General features: G+C 45.1%; 1 protein-coding gene across 1 annotated transcript in view; it reads left to right on the plus strand.

Annotated features, from left to right (window-relative positions):
• The window catches only part of LOC129843042 (calsyntenin-2-like), a 249928-nt gene that overhangs the window by 218163 nt on the left and 9917 nt on the right, over positions 1-21848 (plus strand). Inside the window, exons 8-10 of the mRNA XM_055911770.1 lie at positions 10869-11031; positions 19717-19883; positions 20734-20882. Of these exons, the coding sequence (XP_055767745.1) occupies positions 10869-11031; positions 19717-19883; positions 20734-20882 (479 nt within the window). The remainder of the gene's footprint in view (positions 1-10868; positions 11032-19716; positions 19884-20733; positions 20883-21848) is intronic.

A 21848-nucleotide genomic window follows, 5' to 3' on the forward strand; every position in this document is an offset into this window, starting at 1 on the left:
TATAATGATGGATGAAATGTTATTGCTTATATAGCATTGTTTAGCCTATCATGTTTTAGTCTCACCCACCCCCTAACGTGAGAGTTAAGTGTTATTTAATCTTTGTTTATATGCAGAGCATCTATAGATGCCGAGTTAGTTTAAGCTTAATGTCTAGGTTTGTGTGTTAGTCAAGGAGTGCTTCGTTTGGGGAAATCACTCAGTAATGAGAAGGGAGGGGGGATAGGGTCTGTGTTTTATGTTCACTTTTAGTACAGGTGGCATGACAAGCTCTCGCACGGCAGGACGTTTTTCTTTTGGGCTTTGGATGACAGAAACAATTTGCTCTAAAATAAGAAATGCCAGGTAGTGACCGTGCACAGAGTAGATCTGGTGGAATAAAGATAGTCAGCTGGAACTGCAATGTCTTAGGTCATGCCGTGAAAGACCCAAGGTTTTTTATCATCTTAAATCACTGGCCGATGACAAAGGGCTTCTTCAAGAAACTCATATTAAACGCTCGGCTCAGGCCAAACTACGAGTCAGCTGGATCGGTCAGATATACCAGTCTAATTTTGATGCAAAAGCTACAGGGGTAGCAATCCTGATAAGGAAAAACATTCCTGTAAAAAAAACATTCCTGTATTTATTCATCCAATTCATTCAATTTATATGGACCCAACTTCGATGATCCATTATTTTTTCAAAGGGTATTTAAGGCCATACCAAATATCTTGGATACAAGTGTTGTTGTTGGAGGCGACTTTAACTGTACTTTAGATCCTCTTTCAGATAAACAGCTATCAAGGTCACTTCATCAATCAAATGCCCGTGTCTGTCTAAATACATTGATGAAAAACCTTAACATTGTCGATATTTGGAGACTGACTCACACAACATATAGGGATTATTGTGACAAACCACCTAAACCATTAGCAAGACAGCTAAGGCATGTACAGGAATCTAGAGCTATTCCTAAAATAAAAGACAAGAATGGTCAAATAGTAACAGATGCGCAGGATATTAATAAATGCTTTGCACAGATTTACCCAGAGCTATATCAATCGAAATTATATGCTACTGATCCACAAACTATGGAACGTTTTCTCACTGAATGTGAACTTCCTAAACTAGACAGGGGGCAGCAGCTGCACTCGATGCCAGGATAACTTAAGAGGAAATTAACACAGCGATAGCACAATTTTCAAACAGCAAGGCCCCTGGGCCCGATGGATATGTAATAGAATGCTATAAGAAGTACTGTGCCAGTCGAGCTCCACTTCTGTTGCGAATGTTTAAACATTCCAAAGAAAATGTCATTTCCAGCAAACACTGTATGAGTCTACTATAGCACTGATCTTGAAAAAAGATGGAGATCGTATTGCCCTGTGTCGTTGCTCCCTATAGAAAGTATGGTGTTGACAAAGATATTGACAAACCGATTGAAATAATATATTTCTGACATCATACACCCTGACCAGACAGGTTTTATCCCAGGCCGACATATATACTACAATTTGAGTCGCCTTTTCGACGTAATGTATCATAATCATAAACCTGACAAATTTCTGTAACCTAGGCGGCAGGTAGCCTAGTGGTTAGTGCGTTGGGCCAGTAACCGAAAGGTTTCTAGATCAAATCCCTGAGCTAACAAGGGAAAAATCTGTCGTTCTGCCCCTGAACAAAGCAGTTAACCCACTGTTCCTAGGCCGTCATTGTAAATAGAATTTGTTCTTAACTGACTTGCCTAGTTAAATGTAAAAAATAAAGTTGAAGCAGTGCTCTTGATGAAAAGAAGTCGTTTGATCAGATTGAGTGGAAGTATATCAAATGTAATTTGTCACATGCGCTGAATACAACAGGTGTAGACCTTACAGTGAAATGCTTACTTACAAGCCCTTAACTAATAATGCAGTTTTAAGGAAATACCTAAAATAAAGTAAGAGATAAGAAAAACAAATGATTAAAGAGCAGGAGTAAATAACAATAGCGGGGCTATATGCATGGGGTACCGGTACAGAGTCGAGGTAATTGAGGTAATGTGTACATGTAGGTAGAGTTATTTGATGACTTCTGTAACCGTAATAGCCTTGGTTTCATGCATGTTAACATTAGAAGCCTCCTCCCTAAGTTTGTTTTATTCACTGCTTTAGCACACACTGCCAACCCGGATGTTCTAGCCGTGTGTGAATCCTGGCTTAGGAAGACCACCAAAAACTCTGAAATCTCCATTCCTAACTACAGACAAGATAGAACAGCCAAAGGGGGCGGTGTTGCAATCTACTGCAAAGATTGCCTGCAGAGTTCTGTCCTACTATCCAGGTCTGTACCCAAGCAATTTGAACTTCTACTTTTAAAAATCCACCTCTCTAAAAACAAGTCTCTCACCGTTGCCGCCTGCTATAGACCACCCTCTGCCCCCAGCTGTGCTCTGGACACCATATGTAAACTGATTGCCTCCCATCTATCTTCAGAGCTCGTGCTGCTAGGTGACCTAAACTGGAACATGCTTAACACCCCAGCCATCCTATAATCTAAGCTTGATGCCCTCAATCTCACACAAATTATCAATGAACCTACCAGGTACCACCCCAAAGCCGTAAACACGGGCACCCTCATAGATATCATCCTAACCAACTTGCCCTCTAAATACACCTCTGCTGTTTTCAACCAAGATCTCAGCGAACACTGCCTCAATGCCTGCATCCATAATGGGTCAGCGGTCAAACGACCTCCACTCATCAATGTCAAACCCTCCCTGAAACACTTCAGCGAGCAGGCCTTTCTAATCGACCTGGCCGGGGTATCCTGGAAGGATATTGATCTCATCCCGTCAGTAGAGGATGCCTGGTTATTTTTTTTAAATGCCTTCCTCACCATTTTAAATAAGCATGCCCTATTCAAGAAATTTAGAACCAGGAACAGATATAGCCCTTGGTTCTCTCCAGACCTGACTGCCCTTAACCAACACAAAAACATCCTATGGCGTTCTGCATTAGCATCGAACAGCCCCCGTGATATGCAAATTTTCAGGGAAGCTAGAAACCAATATACACAGGCAGTTAGAAAAGCCAAGTCTAGCTTTTTCAAGCAGAAATTTGCTTCCTGCAACACAAACTCAAAAAAGTTCTGGGACACTGTAAAGTCCATGGAGAATAAGAACACCTCCTCCCAGCTGCCCACTGCACTGAGGACAGGAAACACTGTCACCACCGATAAATTTACTATAATTGAGAATTTCAATAAGCATTTTTCTACGGCTGGCCATGCTTTCCACCTGGCTACCCCTACCCCGGTCAACAGCACTGCACCCCCCACAGCAACTCGCCCAAGCGTTCCCCATTTCTGCAAAATCTGGACCCCTACAAATCAGCCGGGCTAGACAATCTGGACCCTTTCTTTCTAAAATTATCTGCAGAAATTGTTGCAACCCCTATTACTAGCCTGTTCAACCTCTCTTTTGTGTCATCAGAGACTCCCAAAGATTGGAAAGCAGCTGCAGTCATCCCCCTCTTCAAAGGGGGGAGCACTCTTGACCCAAACTGCTACAGACCTATATCTATCCTACCCTGCCTTTCTAAGGTCTTCGAAAGCCAAGTTAACAAACAGATTACCGACCATTTCAAATCCCACCATACCTTCTCCGCTATGCAATCTGGTTACAGAGCTGGTCATGGGTGCACCTCAGCCACGCTCAAGGTCCTAAACGATATCCTAACCGCCATCGATAAGAAACAATACTGTGCAGCCATATTCATTGACCTGGCCAAGGCTTTCGACTCTGTCAATCACCACATCCTCATCGGCAGACTCGATAGCCTTGGTTTCTCAAATGATTGCCTCGCCTGGTTCACCAACAACTTCTCTGATAGAGTTCAGTGTGTCAAATCGGAGGACCTGTTGTCCGGGCCTCTGGCAGTCTCTATGGGGGTGCCACAGGGTTCAATTCTTGGACCGACTCTCTTCTCTGTATACATCAATGATGTTGCTCTTGCTGCTGGTGAGCCTCTGATCCACCTCTACGCAGACGACACCATTCTGTATACTTCTGGCCCTTCTTTGGACACTGTGTTAACAACCCTCCAGACGAGCTTCAATGCCATACAACTCTCCTTCTGTGGCCTCCAATTGCTCTTAAATACAAGTAAAACTAAATGCATGCTCTTCTACCGATCGCTGCCTGCACCTGCCCGCCCGTCCAACATCACTACTCTGGACGGTTCTGACTTAGAATAGGACAACTACAAATACCTAGGTGTCTGGTTAGACTGTAAACTCTCCTTCCAGACTCACATCAAACATCTCCAATCCAAAGTTAAATCTAGAATTGGCTTCCTATTTCGCAACAAAGCATCCTTCACTCATGCTGCCAAACATACCCTTGTAAAACTGACCATCTTACCGATCCTCGACTTCGGTGATGTCATTTACAAAATAGCCTCCAATACCCTACTCAATAAATTGTATGCAGTCTATCACAGTGCCATCCGTTTTGTCACCAAAGCCCCATATACTACCCACCACTGCGACCTGTACGCTCTCGTTGGCTGGCCCTCGCTTCATACTCGTCGCCAAACCCACTGGCTCCAGGTCATCTACAAGACCTTGCTAGGTAAAGTCCCCCCTTATCTCAGATCGCTGGTCACCATAGCAGCACCCACCTGTAGCACATGCTCCAGGAGGTATATCTCTCTGGTCACCCCCAAAACCAATTCTTCCTGTGGCCGCCTCTCCTTCCAGTTCTCTGCTGCCAATGACTGGAATGAACTACAAAAATCTCTGAAACTGGAAACACTTATCTCCCTCACTAGCTTTAAGCACCAGCTGTCAGAGCAGCTCACAGATTACTGCACCTGTACATAGCCCATCTATAATTTAGCCCAAACAACTACCTCTCCCCCTACTGTATTTATTTATTTATTTATTTTGCTCCTTTGCACCCCATTATTTCTATCTTTACTCTGCACATTCTTCCACTGCAAATCTACCATTCCAGTGTTTTACTTGCTATATTGTATTTACTTTGCCACCATGGCCTTTTTTTTGCCTTTACCTCCCTTATCTCACCTCATTTGCTCACATTGTATATACTGATTTTTTCTACTGTATTATTGACTGTATGTTTGTTTAACTCCATGTGTAACTCTGTGTTGTTGTATGTGTCGAACTGCTTTGCTTTATCTTGGCCAGTTCGCAATTGTAAATGAGAACTTGTTCTCAACTTGCCTACCTGTTTAAATAAAGGTGAAATAAAAAATAAAAAAGTGACTATGCATAGATAATAACAAAGAGCAGCAGCAGCGTTCCGTGGGGGGTGGGGATAGCCATTTGATTAGCTGTTCAGGAGTCTTATGGCTTGGCGGTAGAAGCTATTTAGGAGCCTCTTGGACCTAGACTTGGTACTCCGGTACCGCTTGCCATGCAGTAGCAGAGAGAACAGTCTATGACTAGGGTGGCTGGAATCTTTGACAATTTTTAGGGCCTTCCTCTGACACCGCCTGGTATAGAGGTCCTGGATGGCAGGAAGCTTGGCCCCGGTGATGTACAAGTGCGTACGCACTACCCTCGCTACCCGTACGCACTACCCATGCTAGGCAGTTATGCAGCCCGTCAGGATGCTCTCGATGGTGCAGCTGTAAAACATTTTGAGGATCTGAGGACCCATGCCAAATCTTTTCCATCTCCTGCGGGGGTATTAGGTTTTGTCGTGCCCTCTTCACGACTGTCTTGGTGTGCTTGGACCATGTTAGTTTGTTGTCACCGCGGGCAGCATTTGGTACTTTAACGCACGCACACATTCATCACTCCCCCATGCTCCGTTATAAGATAAGTTAACAATGTGGGTCGACACACAATTTAACTTCTCTGTCTTAGTACATACATTTCACACTTATCTCAGTGTTCATATTTAATATAAGCAATATCTATTATACTTATCGATGTTGTGGATGACGGCGTTGTTTGTTCTGTTCCTCTCTCTCTCCATCTCTGTATTTTCCAGGTATGCTGGATAAGGACCCGAGCTAAGGGAATTGGGCTGACTTTCTAGTGCCTGTGCCAAATGGCTCATTAATGTAAAAGGGCTTATTGAAAGACACTGTCAGTAGTGATGTAATTTTGTAAATGTTATATTGTGATATTGTTTCATAGAAAACGTGTTGCAATATACTTTAGTATGTTTAGTTAAATGGAAAATGTAGATTTGTATAGGTAATTGTCTCATTAATGAGTGTTAATTGTTCTGAGGGGAGGGGCTAGCCCTACAAAAGGAGCCTCTCTTTCAGTTCATAGAGAGGCATTTTGGATCGAGCTGTGGATGGGGCAGCATTGTTTTTAGCTGTGGATGGGGCAGCATTGTTTTTAGCTGTGGATGGGGCAGCATTGTTTTTAGCTGTGGATGGGGCAGCATTGTTTTTAGCTGTGGATGGGGCAGCATTGTTTTTAGCTGTGGATGGGGCAGCATTGTTTTTAGCTGTGGATGGGGCAGCATTGTTTTTAGCTGTGGATGGGGCAGCATTGTTTTTAGCTGTCCTACAAGGTATATGTTTGATGGCAGTACTGTTGTTTTTGTTCCGGAATCACTATGTAAATAAACACCCTTGCGCAGAAGAACTTTTGCAGCTCCGCCATCTTTTTATTTTGATAGAGGTTAGGTTTTCCAGTTCAGCCTTCTGGTCTACTCTACTTGACAATGATGTGGACGCCAAGGAGCTTGAAGCTTTCAACCTGCTCCACTACAGCCCCATCGATGAGAATGGTGGCGTGCTCGGGCCTCCTTTTCCTGTAGTTCACAATCATCTCCTTTGTCTTCATCATGTTGAGGGAGAGGTTGTTGTCCTTGCACCACACAGGTCTCTGACCTCCTCCCTATAGGCCGTCTCATCATTGTTGGTAATCAGGCCTACCACTGTTGTGTTAACAGCAAACTTAATGATGGTGTTGGAGTTGTGCCTGGTCGTGCAGTCATGAGTGAACGGGGAGTACAGGAGGGGACTGAGCACGCACCCCTGAGGGGCACCCGTGTTGACGTCGATTCTGGAGCATTTCGGGTTTGGAAAGTAATTAAATAATTATTATCAATTAATAATACACACCCAATGGCATCCGTGGTAACCAATCAGGAGATGTCGCAGTCATTCCGCCTGTTGAAAGGCTGTCGACAGGGGTGCCATACTTCGCCTGCTCTCTTCGCTATAGCCATGGAACCTCTCGCTACTCTCATTCGTGTATGTGCAGATATAGCTCCCGTTATTATAAAAGTCACGCAGCACAAAATCTCCCTCTATGCAGACAATGTTCTTTTGTTTTTGTCCAAGCCTAAAACTTCCACTCTCCATTACTTAACTTGATAAATACATTTGGCTCGTTGTCTGGCTACAAGAAACTGGCAAAAAAGCGAATTGATGCCGATATCACGGCCTGTGGATATGCAATTTCTGTAATCTACCCCATTTAGAACAGTGATGGACAAGTTCACAAGCCTTGGCATTGTAGTAACAAGAACATTTGATCAGCTATTGAAAATGAATTGGGAAATGAAAATTGATCAGCTTAAACAAAATATAGATTTTTGGAATATTCTGCCTGTTTCCTTGGTTGGTCGTGTTAACACTATTAAAATAGTTATCCTACCCAGGTTTCTTAACCTCTTCCAATGTCTACCACATTCCATAGCACAAATCTACTTTAAGAAGCTGGTCAATAGTAATTATTTTTATGGGATAACAAGGCAGACAGAATTTCAAAGAACCAATCATGCAAGTACAAGATAGAGGGGGGTTTTGGCCTTCCTCACTTTAAACTGTATTATTGGGCTGCCAACCTGAACATTGTGTCTTTCTGGAGGGAAAGTTTACCTGGGATCCGTCAGAATGATTGAGCAGGCTTCCTGTCAACGCTCCTCACTCACTGCACTTGTTAATAGCCCAGCATGTGTGAAAAGCCACTTATGACTCTAACCCAGTCATTTGTCATACTCTTAGGATCTGGAAACAGATTAGGTATTTTCTTTACATACCCACTGTATACATTGACAGTCCAGTTTGCTTGAATCATGCTTTCCACCCTGCATTGGATGATGTGGTGTTTTCACAGTGGAGGGAGAAGGAACTCACAACAATCATTAACTTAGACATTGGTCATTTAGCTTCATTTCAACAGTTACAGGGTAAGTTTAACATGCCAGCATGTTAATTGGATACCTCCAATTCAGGAATTTCTTAAGGACACATATCCCACAGTATGGCATTAAGCCATAGAATCGTACATGATATAACCTTATCACTGTCAAGCCCCATTCAAAAGGGTCAGTCTCTGGACTTTATGATGTACTACAGGCACCCATAGAGTTATCTACAGACACTATTAAAATGGCTTGAGAGCAGGAACTTAGTTCAGAAATCTCAGATGAGGACTGGGTAAAAGCTCTCAGGAATATAAACCACCGTTCAGTGAATGCCAGACACAACATTGTTCAGTTTAAGGTTATACACAGGTTACATTACTCAAAGGTTAAATTGAATAAAATATTTGCAGACACCTCACCACTGTGTGAGAGGTGCAGACACGATGAAGGGACTTTAACCCACTTATTTTGACATGTCCTAAATTACATGCTTACTGGGCTCTCATTTTTTATTACTTATCTAAAGCCTTTGATAGAGTTCTAGCCCCAGACCCAGTGATCGCTCTGTTTGGCACAGCTGATGGGAATAACCAGGAAGGGAAAGCTGTCTCTCTTTGTACTCTATTAGCCAAAAGGCTCATATTGTAATTTTGGAAATTGGAGACTGTACCTACTGTTGAAATGTGGTTACGGGACTTAGGGAATGTAATACATATGGAAAAGATTCGATACAATACCTCCAATAGAAGTCCAATGTTTTACAAAATTTGGCAGCCGAAACTGAACGGTCTATTCCTCTTCATAATTGGGCTGATAATCTGCTGCTACTCTGTGCTGTACTCCACTCAACATTTATTTTTGGTTTAACTACACTGCTTGTGATGACTATATGATGTCTTCTTATAACATGTACCACCGAATAGGATTTTTATTTTTATATGTGCGAGTTAAGTTTTGTTCTCTAAACTTGCCATCCCATTCAACACTACAATAATGAATGTCAATGTTTGTATCTCAGTCTTCTTTTTCTATTGGAAAATACACTTTCCACCACCTACTCCATACAGAGCAGGACTACCCCCTAGAGAGTGTCAGATTTACTCCATACAGAGCAGGACTACCCCCTAGAGAGTGTCAGAGTTACTCCATACAGAGCAGGACTACCCCCTAGAGAGTGTCAGAGTTACTCCAAACAGAGCAGGACTACCCCCTAGAGAGTGTCAGAGTTACTCCATACAGAGCAGGACTACCCCCTAGAGAGTGTCAGAGTTACTCCATACAGAGCAGGACTACCCCCTAGAGAGTGTCAGAGTTACTCCATACAGAGCAGGACTACCCCCTAGAGAGTGTCAGAGTTACTCCATACAGAGCAGGACTACCCCCTAAAGAGTGTCAGAGTTACTCCATACAGAGCAGGACTACCCCCTATAGAGTGTCAGAGTTACTCCATACAGAGCAGGACTACCCCCTAGAGAGTGTCAGAGTTACTCCATACAGAGCAGGACTACCCCCTAGAGAGTGTCAGAGTTACTCCATACAGAGCAGGACTACCCCCTAGAGAGTGGCAGGGTTACTCCATACAGAGCAGGACTACCCCCTAGAGAGTGTCAGAGTTACTCCATACAGAGCAGGACTACCCCCTAGAGAGTGTCAGAGTTACTTCATACAGAGCAGGACTACCCCCTAGAGAGTGGCAGGGCTGTGTGAGATTTTGTGCAGTGCTCGTCATGTCCTAAGTTAGATGACGGCTCACCCATATGCGGTCCTAGCAGGGGCAACATTAGAGGTGTGTTTAGCCCATCTCAGAGCTTTCAGTCCCCCTCAGACAGACAGCCTGCATGGGGGCTATAAACCTCCATAAGCTCTCCCTAAACCACAACCAGTGGCACGGACAGATAGACAGACCCAGCAGAAGCCTTTATACTGTATCTGCTTCACAAAACTAACTATGCTCTCCTTATAAAGAAAGAGCAGATGGAGCTTCTTGTGATTATGTTTATCTAACACCCCCTTCTCATCTCTCCTATTTTCTATCACTCTCTCTCAATTCAAATGGCTTTATTGGCATGATAAACATATGTTTACATTGCCAAAGCAAGTGAAATAGATAATGAACAAAAGTGAAATAATCAATCAGAAATGAATGAAGATAGGTGAACTAGTCCTGCAGAGTTGTACCTCCCTTCAACTCCTCTCCTCTCCCTCTCATTCAATCACTCTACCTTAAAAGTGACAGGATTTAACAGTCCAAAGAGTTCTACAATAAGTTTCAAAGGAATAGACACATTTCAAATGTCATATTATGGCTAAGTACAGTGTTATAATGATGTGCAAATAATTAAACTACAAAAGGGAAAATAAACTGTATTTACAATGGTGTTTGTTCTTCACTGGTTGACCTGGCACCAAGTCACAAATCTTGCTGCTGTGATTGCACACTGTGATATTTCCCCCAATAGATATGGGAGTTTATCAAAATTGGATTTGTTTTCAAATTCTTTGTGGGTCTGTGTAATCTGAGGGAAATATGTGTCTCTAATATGGTCATACATTGGGCAGGAGGTTAGGAAGTGCAATTCAGTTTCCACCTCATTTTGTGGGCAGTGTGCACATAGCCTGTCTTCTCTTGAGAGTCAGGTCTGCCTACGGCAGTCTTTCTCAATAGCAAGGCTATGCTCACTCTCTCTCTCTCTCTCTCTGTTTCTGTCTCTATCTCTTTCTCTCGCTCTCTCTTTCACTCTCTCTCTGTCTTTTTCCGGTGCAGATCTGTGATAAGGAGTGGCACTATTACGTCATTAACGTGGAGTTTCCTGTGGTGACACTCTACGTGGACGGAGTTACCTACGACCCTTACCTGGTGACAGACGATTGGCCGATCCACCCATCTCAGATTGACGTGCAGCTTACTTTGGGTGCCTGCTGGCAAGGTGATGATGATGACAATGATGATGATGCTGATGACAAATGATGATCGATCAAAAAATGATCGATCAACATGAACGTCTAATTCACGTCAGAATTAGACGTTCATGTTTCTCAAACGTCAAATTTCGAAGTTTTTAAAGTTAAGTTTCGGTATTAACTCTGAATGGTTTAAGGTAAGGCTTAAGGTTTGGGATAGGCTTAAAACAAACATATAAAAAAAAACATTCTATCGCTGGATTCGAACATGCAACCCTTATAATCAGATATTTACGCCCATCCACCATCCCCGTCCATGACACCCTAGCAAAACCGAAACCAACTTGAAGGTAACATGGCTCACTGTTGCCCCTAGTGGCCGGTTTCCACGCCATCTCCCGATGTGCTCAGATGGATGGACGTCCAATACTGACTTGTATGACGGGTGACCTGGCTGGAAAATGATGACAATGATGATCTGCAACCAATGTCTTGCCCCTGTTGTCTGGTTCGATGTGAGGAAATGTTTTGGGGATCTGACCTGACAGCTGATCAGTTAAGCCGACTGGACAAGTAGTCAGCTTTGCTCTCTCCAGATCAAAGATACAATGGCTGTCTCACTTTGAAGTTCTGTGTGCATAATGTGTATTTTTGACAGTGAATGAACCTAACTGCCGGAAGCTTTTAATCCATCTTCGATGCACGATGAAGTTGAAAAGTGAAGTTACAATCAAGCTGTCTTCTGCAACGCCCAGTTAAAAATGGATAAAAGGTCACTTCTCCGACAGTAGAGCCTACTGTTACTGTTGCTAAATGACTGTATGAATGTGTCTAATGATGGGTAGCCCTAAATGATGTGTAGAGATAGATCAGGCCATTTTCAACAGGGTGGAAGGACAGGAGGAGATGAGTGGAGGAGAGGAGTGGAGGAGAGGAGTGGAAGAGAGGAGAGGAGGAGAGGTGGAGGAGAGGAGTGGAAGAGAGGAGAGGAGGAGAGGTGGAGTAGAGGAGTGGAAAGTGAGGAACGGAGGAGGAGAGGAGAAGAGGAATGGAGGAGAAGAGAGGAGGAGAGGAGTGGAGGAGAGGAGAGGACATTACTTCTCCTTTCCACAACTGCTGTGTTTCTTCTCTTTCGTTGAATGGCAGATGGAGGTGAATGGCAGATGGAGGTGAATGGCAGATGGAGGTGAATGGCAGATAGAGTTGAATGGCAGATAGAGTTGAATGGCAGATGGAGGTGAATGGCAGATGGAGTTGAATGGCAGATGGAGGTGAATGGCAAATGGAGGTGAATGGCAGATAGAGTTGAATGGCAGATGGAGTTGAATGGCAGATGGAGTTAAATGGCAGATGGAGTTGAATGGCAGATGGAAAGAATGGCAGATGGAGTAGAATGGCAGATGGAATTGTGTAGCCCTGAAGAAAGGATTAGAAGACCTTGAATAGAGGAGGAGGTCAGCGACCATCCCTCTCTGAAGGGAACTAAGCCCTCAGTAACCACCCTGTTATCTTTACACAGCGCTATTAGCTCTGACCATTGCCTTTTCAAAGACACTAGCTGCTAGCGACCGCCTCCACTGACAAGCTCTAGTGAAAGTTCCTTCAAACTTCTAGGGGAGTCTGTCTCAGGCTTTCTGTGGTAATCGCAGATGAGGAATGATTATTCTCCCTGGCTGTGAAGGAATTTGCGAAGTGATTTGTTCATTTTACATTAGCGTTTTATACGTGCTCATTTGCATAACGCATAGCCTCTCTGAGCTAGTGGTGACGGGATGGGAAACTGTGTGATGGAATTGGCATTTTAGAAGGAAAGAAATTGACATTTAAAAAAAGGAAGAAAAATAGAAAGAAGTTTGATAGAAAAAGTTCAGTGTGTCGACAGAGTCCGTGGATTATTGTTCAGGCCAGCAGATTGACAGTTTGCACTAAGGCAGAGTTCACACGGTCTTGTAGAGAAACAGCATTTGCTGTCCTTTCTGCCCTCTCTCTAATGGTGATGTTGTCCTTTCTTCCCTCTCTCTAATGGTGATGTTGTCCTTTCTGCCCTCTCTCTAATGGTGATGTTGTCCTTTCTGCCCTCTCTGTAATGGTGATGTTGTCAGTTCTGCCCTCTCTCTAATGGTGATGTTGTCCTTTCTGCCCCCTCTCTAATGGTGATGTTGTCCTTTCTGCCCTCTCTTATGGTGATGTTGTCATTTCTGCCCTCTCTCTAATGGTGATGCTGTCCTTTCTGCCTTCTCTCTAATGGTGATGCTGTCCTTTCTGCCTTCTCTCTAATGGCGATGTTGTCCTTTCTGCCCTCTCTGTAATGGTGATGTTGTCCTTTCTGCCCTCTCTCTAATGGTGATGTTGTCCTTTCTGCCCTCTCTCTAATGGTGATGTTGTCCTTTCTAGCCCTCTCTCTAATGGTGATGTTGTCCTTTCTGCCCTCTCTCTAATGGTGATGTTGTCCTTTCTGCCCTCTCTCTAATGGTGATGTTGTCCTTTCTGCCCTCTCTCTAATGGTGATGCTGTCCTTTCTGCCCTCTCTCTAATGGTGATGTTGTCCTTTCTGCCCCCTCTCTAGTGGTGATGTTGTCCTTTCTGCCCTCTCTCTAATGGTGATGTTGTCCTTTCTGCCTTCTCTCTAATGGTGATGCTGTCCTTTCTGCCCCCTCTCTAATGGTGATGTTGTCCTTTCTGCCCTTTCTCTAATGGTGATGTTGTCCTTTCTGCCCTCTCTCTAATGGTGATGTTGTCCTTTCTGCCCTCTCTCTAATGGTGATGTTGTCCTTTCTGCCCTCTCTCTAATGGTGATGTTGTCCTTTCTGCCTTCTCTCTAATGGTGATGCTGTCCTTTCTACCCTCTCTCTAATGGCGATGTTGTCCTTTCTGCCTTCTCTCTAATGGTGATGCTGTCCTTTCTGCCCTCTCTCTAATGGTGATGTTGTCCTTTCTGCCCTCTCTGTAATGGTGATGTTGTCCTTTCTGCCCTCTCTCTAATGGTGATGTTGTCCTTTCTGCCCTCTCTCTAATGGTGATGTTGTCCTTTCTGCCCCCTCTGTAATGGTGATGTTGTCCTTTCTGCCCTCTCTCTAATGGTGATGTTGTCCTTTCTGCCCTCTCTCTAATGGTGATGTTGTCCTTTCTGCCCTCTCTCTAATGGTGATGTTGTCCTTTCTGCCCTCTCTCTAATGGTGATGTTGTCCTTTCTGCCCCCTCTCTAATGGTGATGTTGTCCTTTCTGCCTTCTCTCTAATGGTGATGTTGTCCTTTCTTCCCTCTCTGTAATGGTGATGCTGTCCTTTCTGCCCTCTCTCTAATGGTGATGTTGTCCTTTCTGCCCTCTCTCTAATGGTGATGTTGTCCTTTCTGCCTTCTCTCTAATGGTGATGTTGTCCTTTCTGCCCTCTCTCTAATGGTGATGTTGCCCTTTCTGCCCTCTCTCTAATGGTGATGTTGTCCTTTCTGCCTTCTCTCTAATGGTGATGTTGTCCTTTCTGCCCACTCTCTAATGGTGATGTTGTCCTTTCTGCCCTCTCTCTAATGGTGATGTTGTCCTTTCTGCCCCCTCTGTAATGGTGATGCTGTCCTTTCTGCCCTCTCTCTAATGGTGATGCTGTCCTTTCTGCCCTATCTCTAATGGTGATGTTGTCCTTTCTGCCCTCTCTCTAATGGTGATGTTGTCCTTTCTGCCTTCTCTCTAATGGTGATGCTGTCCTTTCTGCCCTCTCTCTAATGGTGATGTTGTCCTTTCTGCCTTCTCTCTAATGGTGATGTTGTCCTTTCTGCCTTCTCTCTAATGGTGATGTTGTCCTTTCTGCCCTCTCTCTAATGGTGATGCTGTCCTTTCTACCCTCTCTCTAATGGTGATGTTGTCCTTTCTGCCTTCTCTCTAATGTCGATGTTGTCCTTTCTGCCCTCTCTCTAATGGTGATGTTGTCCTTTCTGCCCTCTCTCTAATGGTGATGTTGTCCTTTCTGCCCTCTCTCTAATGGTGATGTTGTCCTTTCTGCCCTCTCTCTAATGGTGATGTTGTCCTTTCCGCCCTCTCTGTAATGGTGATGCTGTCCTTTCTACCCTCTCTCTAATGGTGATGTTGTCCTTTCTGCCCTCTCTCTAATGGTGATGTTGTCCTTTCTGCCCTCTCTCTAATGGTGATGTTGTCCTTTCTGCCCTCTCTCTAATGTCGATGTTGTCCTTTCTGCCCTCTCTCTAATGGTGATGCTGTCCTTTCTGCCCTCTCTCTAATGGTGATGTTGTCCTTTCTGCCCCCTCTCTAATGGTGATGTTGTCCTTTCTGCCCTCTCTCTAATGGTGATGTTGTCCTTTCTGCCCTCTCTCTAATGGTGATGCTGTCCTTTCTGCCCTCTCTCTAATGGTGATGCTGTCCTTTCTGCCCTCTCTCTAATGGTGATGTTGTCCTTTCTTCCCTCTCTCTAATGGTGATGTTGTCCTTTCTGCCCTCTCTCTAATGGTGATGTTGTCCTTTCTGCCCTCTCTGTAATGGTGATGTTGTCAGTTCTGCCCTCTCTCTAATGGTGATGTTGTCCTTTCTGCCCCCTCTCTAATGGTGATGTTGTCCTTTCTGCCCTCTCTTATGGTGATGTTGTCATTTCTGCCCTCTCTCTAATGGTGATGCTGTCCTTTCTGCCTTCTCTCTAATGGTGATGCTGTCCTTTCTGCCTTCTCTCTAATGGCGATGTTGTCCTTTCTGCCCTCTCTGTAATGGTGATGTTGTCCTTTCTGCCCTCTCTCTAATGGTGATGTTGTCCTTTCTGCCCTCTCTCTAATGGTGATGTTGTCCTTTCTAGCCCTCTCTCTAATGGTGATGTTGTCCTTTCTGCCCTCTCTCTAATGGTGATGTTGTCCTTTCTGCCCTCTCTCTAATGGTGATGTTGTCCTTTCTGCCCTCTCTCTAATGGTGATGCTGTCCTTTCTGCCCTCTCTCTAATGGTGATGTTGTCCTTTCTGCCCCCTCTCTAGTGGTGATGTTGTCCTTTCTGCCCTCTCTCTAATGGTGATGTTGTCCTTTCTGCCTTCTCTCTAATGGTGATGCTGTCCTTTCTGCCCCCTCTCTAATGGTGATGTTGTCCTTTCTGCCCTTTCTCTAATGGTGATGTTGTCCTTTCTGCCCTCTCTCTAATGGTGATGTTGTCCTTTCTGCCCTCTCTCTAATGGTGATGTTGTCCTTTCTGCCCTCTCTCTAATGGTGATGTTGTCCTTTCTGCCTTCTCTCTAATGGTGATGCTGTCCTTTCTACCCTCTCTCTAATGGCGATGTTGTCCTTTCTGCCTTCTCTCTAATGGTGATGCTGTCCTTTCTGCCCTCTCTCTAATGGTGATGTTGTCCTTTCTGCCCTCTCTGTAATGGTGATGTTGTCCTTTCTGCCCTCTCTCTAATGGTGATGTTGTCCTTTCTGCCCTCTCTCTAATGGTGATGTTGTCCTTTCTGCCCCCTCTGTAATGGTGATGTTGTCCTTTCTGCCCTCTCTCTAATGGTGATGTTGTCCTTTCTGCCCTCTCTCTAATGGTGATGTTGTCCTTTCTGCCCTCTCTCTAATGGTGATGTTGTCCTTTCTGCCCTCTCTCTAATGGTGATGTTGTCCTTTCTGCCCCCTCTCTAATGGTGATGTTGTCCTTTCTGCCTTCTCTCTAATGGTGATGTTGTCCTTTCTTCCCTCTCTGTAATGGTGATGCTGTCCTTTCTGCCCTCTCTCTAATGGTGATGTTGTCCTTTCTGCCCTCTCTCTAATGGTGATGTTGTCCTTTCTGCCTTCTCTCTAATGGTGATGTTGTCCTTTCTGCCCTCTCTCTAATGGTGATGTTGCCCTTTCTGCCCTCTCTCTAATGGTGATGTTGTCCTTTCTGCCTTCTCTCTAATGGTGATGTTGTCCTTTCTGCCCACTCTCTAATGGTGATGTTGTCCTTTCTGCCCTCTCTCTAATGGTGATGTTGTCCTTTCTGCCCCCTCTGTAATGGTGATGCTGTCCTTTCTGCCCTCTCTCTAATGGTGATGCTGTCCTTTCTGCCCTATCTCTAATGGTGATGTTGTCCTTTCTGCCCTCTCTCTAATGGTGATGTTGTCCTTTCTGCCTTCTCTCTAATGGTGATGCTGTCCTTTCTGCCCTCTCTCTAATGGTGATGTTGTCCTTTCTGCCTTCTCTCTAATGGTGATGTTGTCCTTTCTGCCTTCTCTCTAATGGTGATGTTGTCCTTTCTGCCCTCTCTCTAATGGTGATGCTGTCCTTTCTACCCTCTCTCTAATGGTGATGTTGTCCTTTCTGCCTTCTCTCTAATGTCGATGTTGTCCTTTCTGCCCTCTCTCTAATGGTGATGTTGTCCTTTCTGCCCTCTCTCTAATGGTGATGTTGTCCTTTCTGCCCTCTCTCTAATGGTGATGTTGTCCTTTCTGCCCTCTCTCTAATGGTGATGTTGTCCTTTCCGCCCTCTCTGTAATGGTGATGCTGTCCTTTCTACCCTCTCTCTAATGGTGATGTTGTCCTTTCTGCCCTCTCTCTAATGGTGATGTTGTCCTTTCTGCCCTCTCTCTAATGGTGATGTTGTCCTTTCTGCCCTCTCTCTAATGTCGATGTTGTCTTTTCTGCCCTCTCTCTAATGGTGATGCTGTCCTTTCTGCCCTCTCTCTAATGGTGATGTTGTCCTTTCTGCCCCCTCTCTAATGGTGATGTTGTCCTTTCTGCCCTCTCTCTAATGGTGATGTTGTCCTTTCTGCCCTCTCTCTAATGGTGATGCTGTCCTTTCTGCCCTCTCTGTAATGGTGATGTTGTCCTTTCTGCCCTCTCTCTAATGGTGATGTTGTCCTTTCTGCCCTCTCTCTAATGGTGATGTTGTCCTTTCTGCCCTCTCTGTAATGGTGATGCTGTCCTTTCTGCCCTCTCTGTAATGGTGATGTTGTCCTTTCTGCCCTCTCTCTAATGGTGATGTTGTCCTTTCTGCCCTCTCTGTAATGGTGATGCTGTCCTTTCTGCCCTCTCTGTAATGGTGATGCTGTCCTTTCTGCCCTCTCTCTAATGGTGATGTTGTCCTTTCTGCCCTCTCTCTAATGGTGATGTTGGCCTTTCTGCCCTCTCTCTAATGGTGATGTTGTCCTTTCTGCCTTCTCTCTAATGGTGATGTTGTCCTTTCTGCCTTCTCTCTAATGGTGATGTTGTCCTTTCTGCCCTCTCTCTAATGGTGATGTTGTCCTTTCTGCCCTCTCTCTAATGGTGATGTTGTCCTTTCTGCCCTCTCTGTAATGGTGATGCTGTCCTTTCTGCCCTCTCTGTAATGGTGATGTTGTCCTTTCTGCCCTCTCTCTAATGGTGATGTTGTCCTTTCTGCCCTCTCTGTAATGGTGATGCTGTCCTTTCTGCCCTCTCTGTAATGGTGATGCTGTCCTTTCTGCCCTCTCTCTAATGGCGATGTTGTCCTTTCTGCCCTCTCTCTAATGGTGATGTTGTCCTTTCTGCCCTCTCTCTAATGGTGATGTTGTCCTTTCTGCCCTCTCTCTAATGGTGATGTTGTCCTTTCTGCCCTCTCTCTAATGGTGATGTTGTCCTTTCCGCCCTCTCTGTAATGGTGATGCTGTCCTTTCTACCCTCTCTCTAATGGTGATGTTGTCCTTTCTGCCCTCTCTCTAATGGTGATGTTGTCCTTTCTGCCCTCACTCTAATGGTGATGTTGTCCTTTCTGCCCTCTCTCTAATGGTGATGTTGTCCTTTCTGCCTTCTCTCTAATGGTGATGTTGTCCTTTCTGCCCCCTCTCTAAAGGCGATGTTGTCCTTTCTGCCCTATCTCTAATGGTGATGCTGTCCTTTCTGCCCTCTCTCTAATGGTGATGCTGTCCTTTCTACCCTCTCTCTAATGGTGATGTTGTCCTTTCTGCCCTCTCTCTAATGGTGATGCTGTCCTTTCTGCCCTCTCTAATGGTGATGTTGTCCTTTCTGCCCTCTCTCTAATGGTGATGCTGTCCTTTCCGCCCTCTCTGTAATGGTGATGCTGTCCTTTCTGCCCCCTCTCTTATGGTGATGTTGTCCTTTCTGCCCTCTCTCTAATGGTGATGCTGTCCTTTCCGCCCTCTCTGTAATGGTGATGCTGTCCTTTCTGCCCCCTCTCTAATGGTGATGTTGTCCTTTCTGCCCTCTCTCTAATGGTGATGTTGTCCTTTCTAGCCCTCATTCTCTTAGAGAAAGTCTGCTTCTGCGTGCGTCTTTTTCTCTGTGTGTTTTATCATGCAGCCCGTGCACTGCATACTGAAGGGAAGTGTCTGTCTACCCAGAGCATGTGAGGCCAGGCAGGTGGCAGGCTGCAGTTTAAACCCTTTCTCTCTTAACGATTTCCTGAAGGCAATTACAATTGTGCTTGGCGTGGTGCTGCCAACAGGCTCACAGTGAAACACACAAACCTCCTGGTCTGAGAAATGACCTGGGATCACTGGCATGTCACCAGCCCATCTGCCTAGTAATGTCACAGACAGTACAGTAACAGTACATTAGTAGTGGCAGAGAGAGAGGGGGGACTGACTCAGGACCTGTCTGATTAAATTGCATGCTGGGAGACCTGAAGTGTTCGAAGGCCATTAACAGTGAGATTACTGTGTGCTTTTGTCACTCATGACTGACTTTTTAGTCATTGGCTATTGAGGTTTCTGAAAGGATTTCCTTCCGTTCTACATTATAATAGTGGAACTGTATTTAGTTATTATTCATGAACTGTCACCTCTGTGTGTAGGTGGTGAGGTGACGATGCCGCGGTTCACTCAGTACTTCCGGGGTAGTCTATCAGGGCTGACCATCAGGCCAGGGAAGATAGAGAGCCAGAAGGTCATCTCCTGTCTACAGGCCTGTAAGGAAGGACTGGACATCAACTCACTGGAGAGCCTGGGCAAGGGCATCAAGGTAAGGCAACAGACACACACAGATACACAGACACATGAACAAAGACTGTAAACACATTCAAATGCTGATATATATTCAAACATATGTTAAAACACTTAGAGTCCCCTCCCTTTCCTTGCCTACCCTTTCTATCCCCACGTCCTTCTCTCCTTCCTCCCCCTTAAAGCCTGACGCTGATTCATCTCCCAGTATAGAGAGAGGGAGGAGATAAAGAGAAGAGAGAGAGAAAGAGAGAGGCCTTTGGACTGTTGTTCCATGATTAAATCCTGTCAGCCTTTTAAGGTAGAGTGATAGGATGAGAGGAGAGGAGTTGAAGGGAGGTAAAACTCTGCAGGACTAGTTCACTTTATCTTTTTGTGGCGCCACTTTTCCACAGGTCTCCTGAGTCTAGTACAGCTTAAGGACAGTGTTTAGGATCAGGTGGGAACCTTGACAATACAATCACAGGAGAAGGAGAGGATGAGAGAAAAGAGAGAGGGGGAGAACTGAGGGATAAAAGGAAATGGAGAGAGCCCTCTGAAGCGTAGTGTCTTTGCTGCTGTGTGTGAATGAGGCTGTGGTATCAGCAGCATAAAGCCTCGTCAGTGAGACTGAGACTCAGTGCATCATGTCCACTGGGACCCAGAGCTGTGTCTGAGTGTGTCAAAGCAACACAATAAGCTTATGATCCCTCAAACAGAGAAGAAGAATGAACACACACTCATGATGTACACTCAAACACACTCAGTCAGACACACTCAGACACACACTTATGCTGTACACAAACACTTAGACACACTCAGACACACAGTTGTTTTAGTGTGGGTTACACTATGGTAAAGTCTGATGTGTTCTCTCTCTTCTCTCTCAGTTCCACTTCAACCCAGCCCAGTCGATCCTGGTGATGGAGGGAGAGGATCTGGAGAACATGAACACTGCTCTGAGGAAGGTCTCCTACATCAACTCCCGCCAGTTTCCCACACCGGGCATCAGACACCTGCACATCTCAACCTCAGTACAGTACGCAAGGCTCCTTCTACCTTTACCACTGACCGTTACATCAGCTCTAGCTATTACTCTCCCTCTCCTCTGTCCTTCATCCACCTCAGTACAGTGTGACTGGATAAGGTCTTCTCTGTCCTTAATCTACCTCAGTACAGTGTGACTGGATAAGGTCTTCTCTGTCCTTAATCTACCTCAGTACAGTGTGACTGGATAAGGTCTTCTCTGTCCTTAATCTACCTCAGTACAGTGTGACTGGATAAGGTCTTCTCTGTCCTTAATCTACCTCAGTACAGTGACTGGATAAGGTCTTCTCTGTCCTTAATCTACCTCAGTACAGTGACTGGATAAGGTCTTCTCTGTCCATAATCTACCTCAGTACAGTGTGACTGGATACGGTCTTCTCTGTCCTTAATCTACCTCAGTACAGTGACTGGATAAGGTCTTCTCTGTCCTCTGTCCTTCATCTACCTCAGTACAGTGTGACTGGATAAGGTCTTCTCTGTCCTTCATCTACCTCAGTACAGTGTGACTGGATAAGGTATTCTCTGTCCTTCATCTACCTCATTACAGAGTGACTGGATAAGGTCTTCTCTGTCCTCTGTCCTTCATCTACCTCAGTACAGTGTGACTGGATAATGTCTTCTCTGTCCTTCATCTACCTCAGTACAGAGTGACTCTCCCTCTCCTCCTCTCTCTCTCTCCTCCTCTACCTCTCCGCTCCCTGTCCTCCTCTACCTGTCCTCTGCTCCCTCTCCTCCTCTACCTCTCCTCTCCCTCTCCTCCTCTCCCTCTCCTCCTCTACCTCTCCTCTCCCTCTCCTCCTCTCCCTGTCCTTCTCTACCTCTCCTCTCCCTCTCCTCCTCTCCCTCTCCTCCTCTACCTCTCATCTCCTTATCCTCCTCTCCCTGTCCTTCTCTCCCTCTCCTCCTCTACCTCTCCTCTCCTCTCCTCCTCTCCCTCTCCTTCTCTCCCTCTCCTCTC

This window comes from Salvelinus fontinalis, unplaced genomic scaffold, assembly GCF_029448725.1.
Source record: "Salvelinus fontinalis isolate EN_2023a unplaced genomic scaffold, ASM2944872v1 scaffold_0093, whole genome shotgun sequence".
In the NCBI taxonomy this organism is placed as follows: domain Eukaryota; kingdom Metazoa; phylum Chordata; class Actinopteri; order Salmoniformes; family Salmonidae; genus Salvelinus; species Salvelinus fontinalis.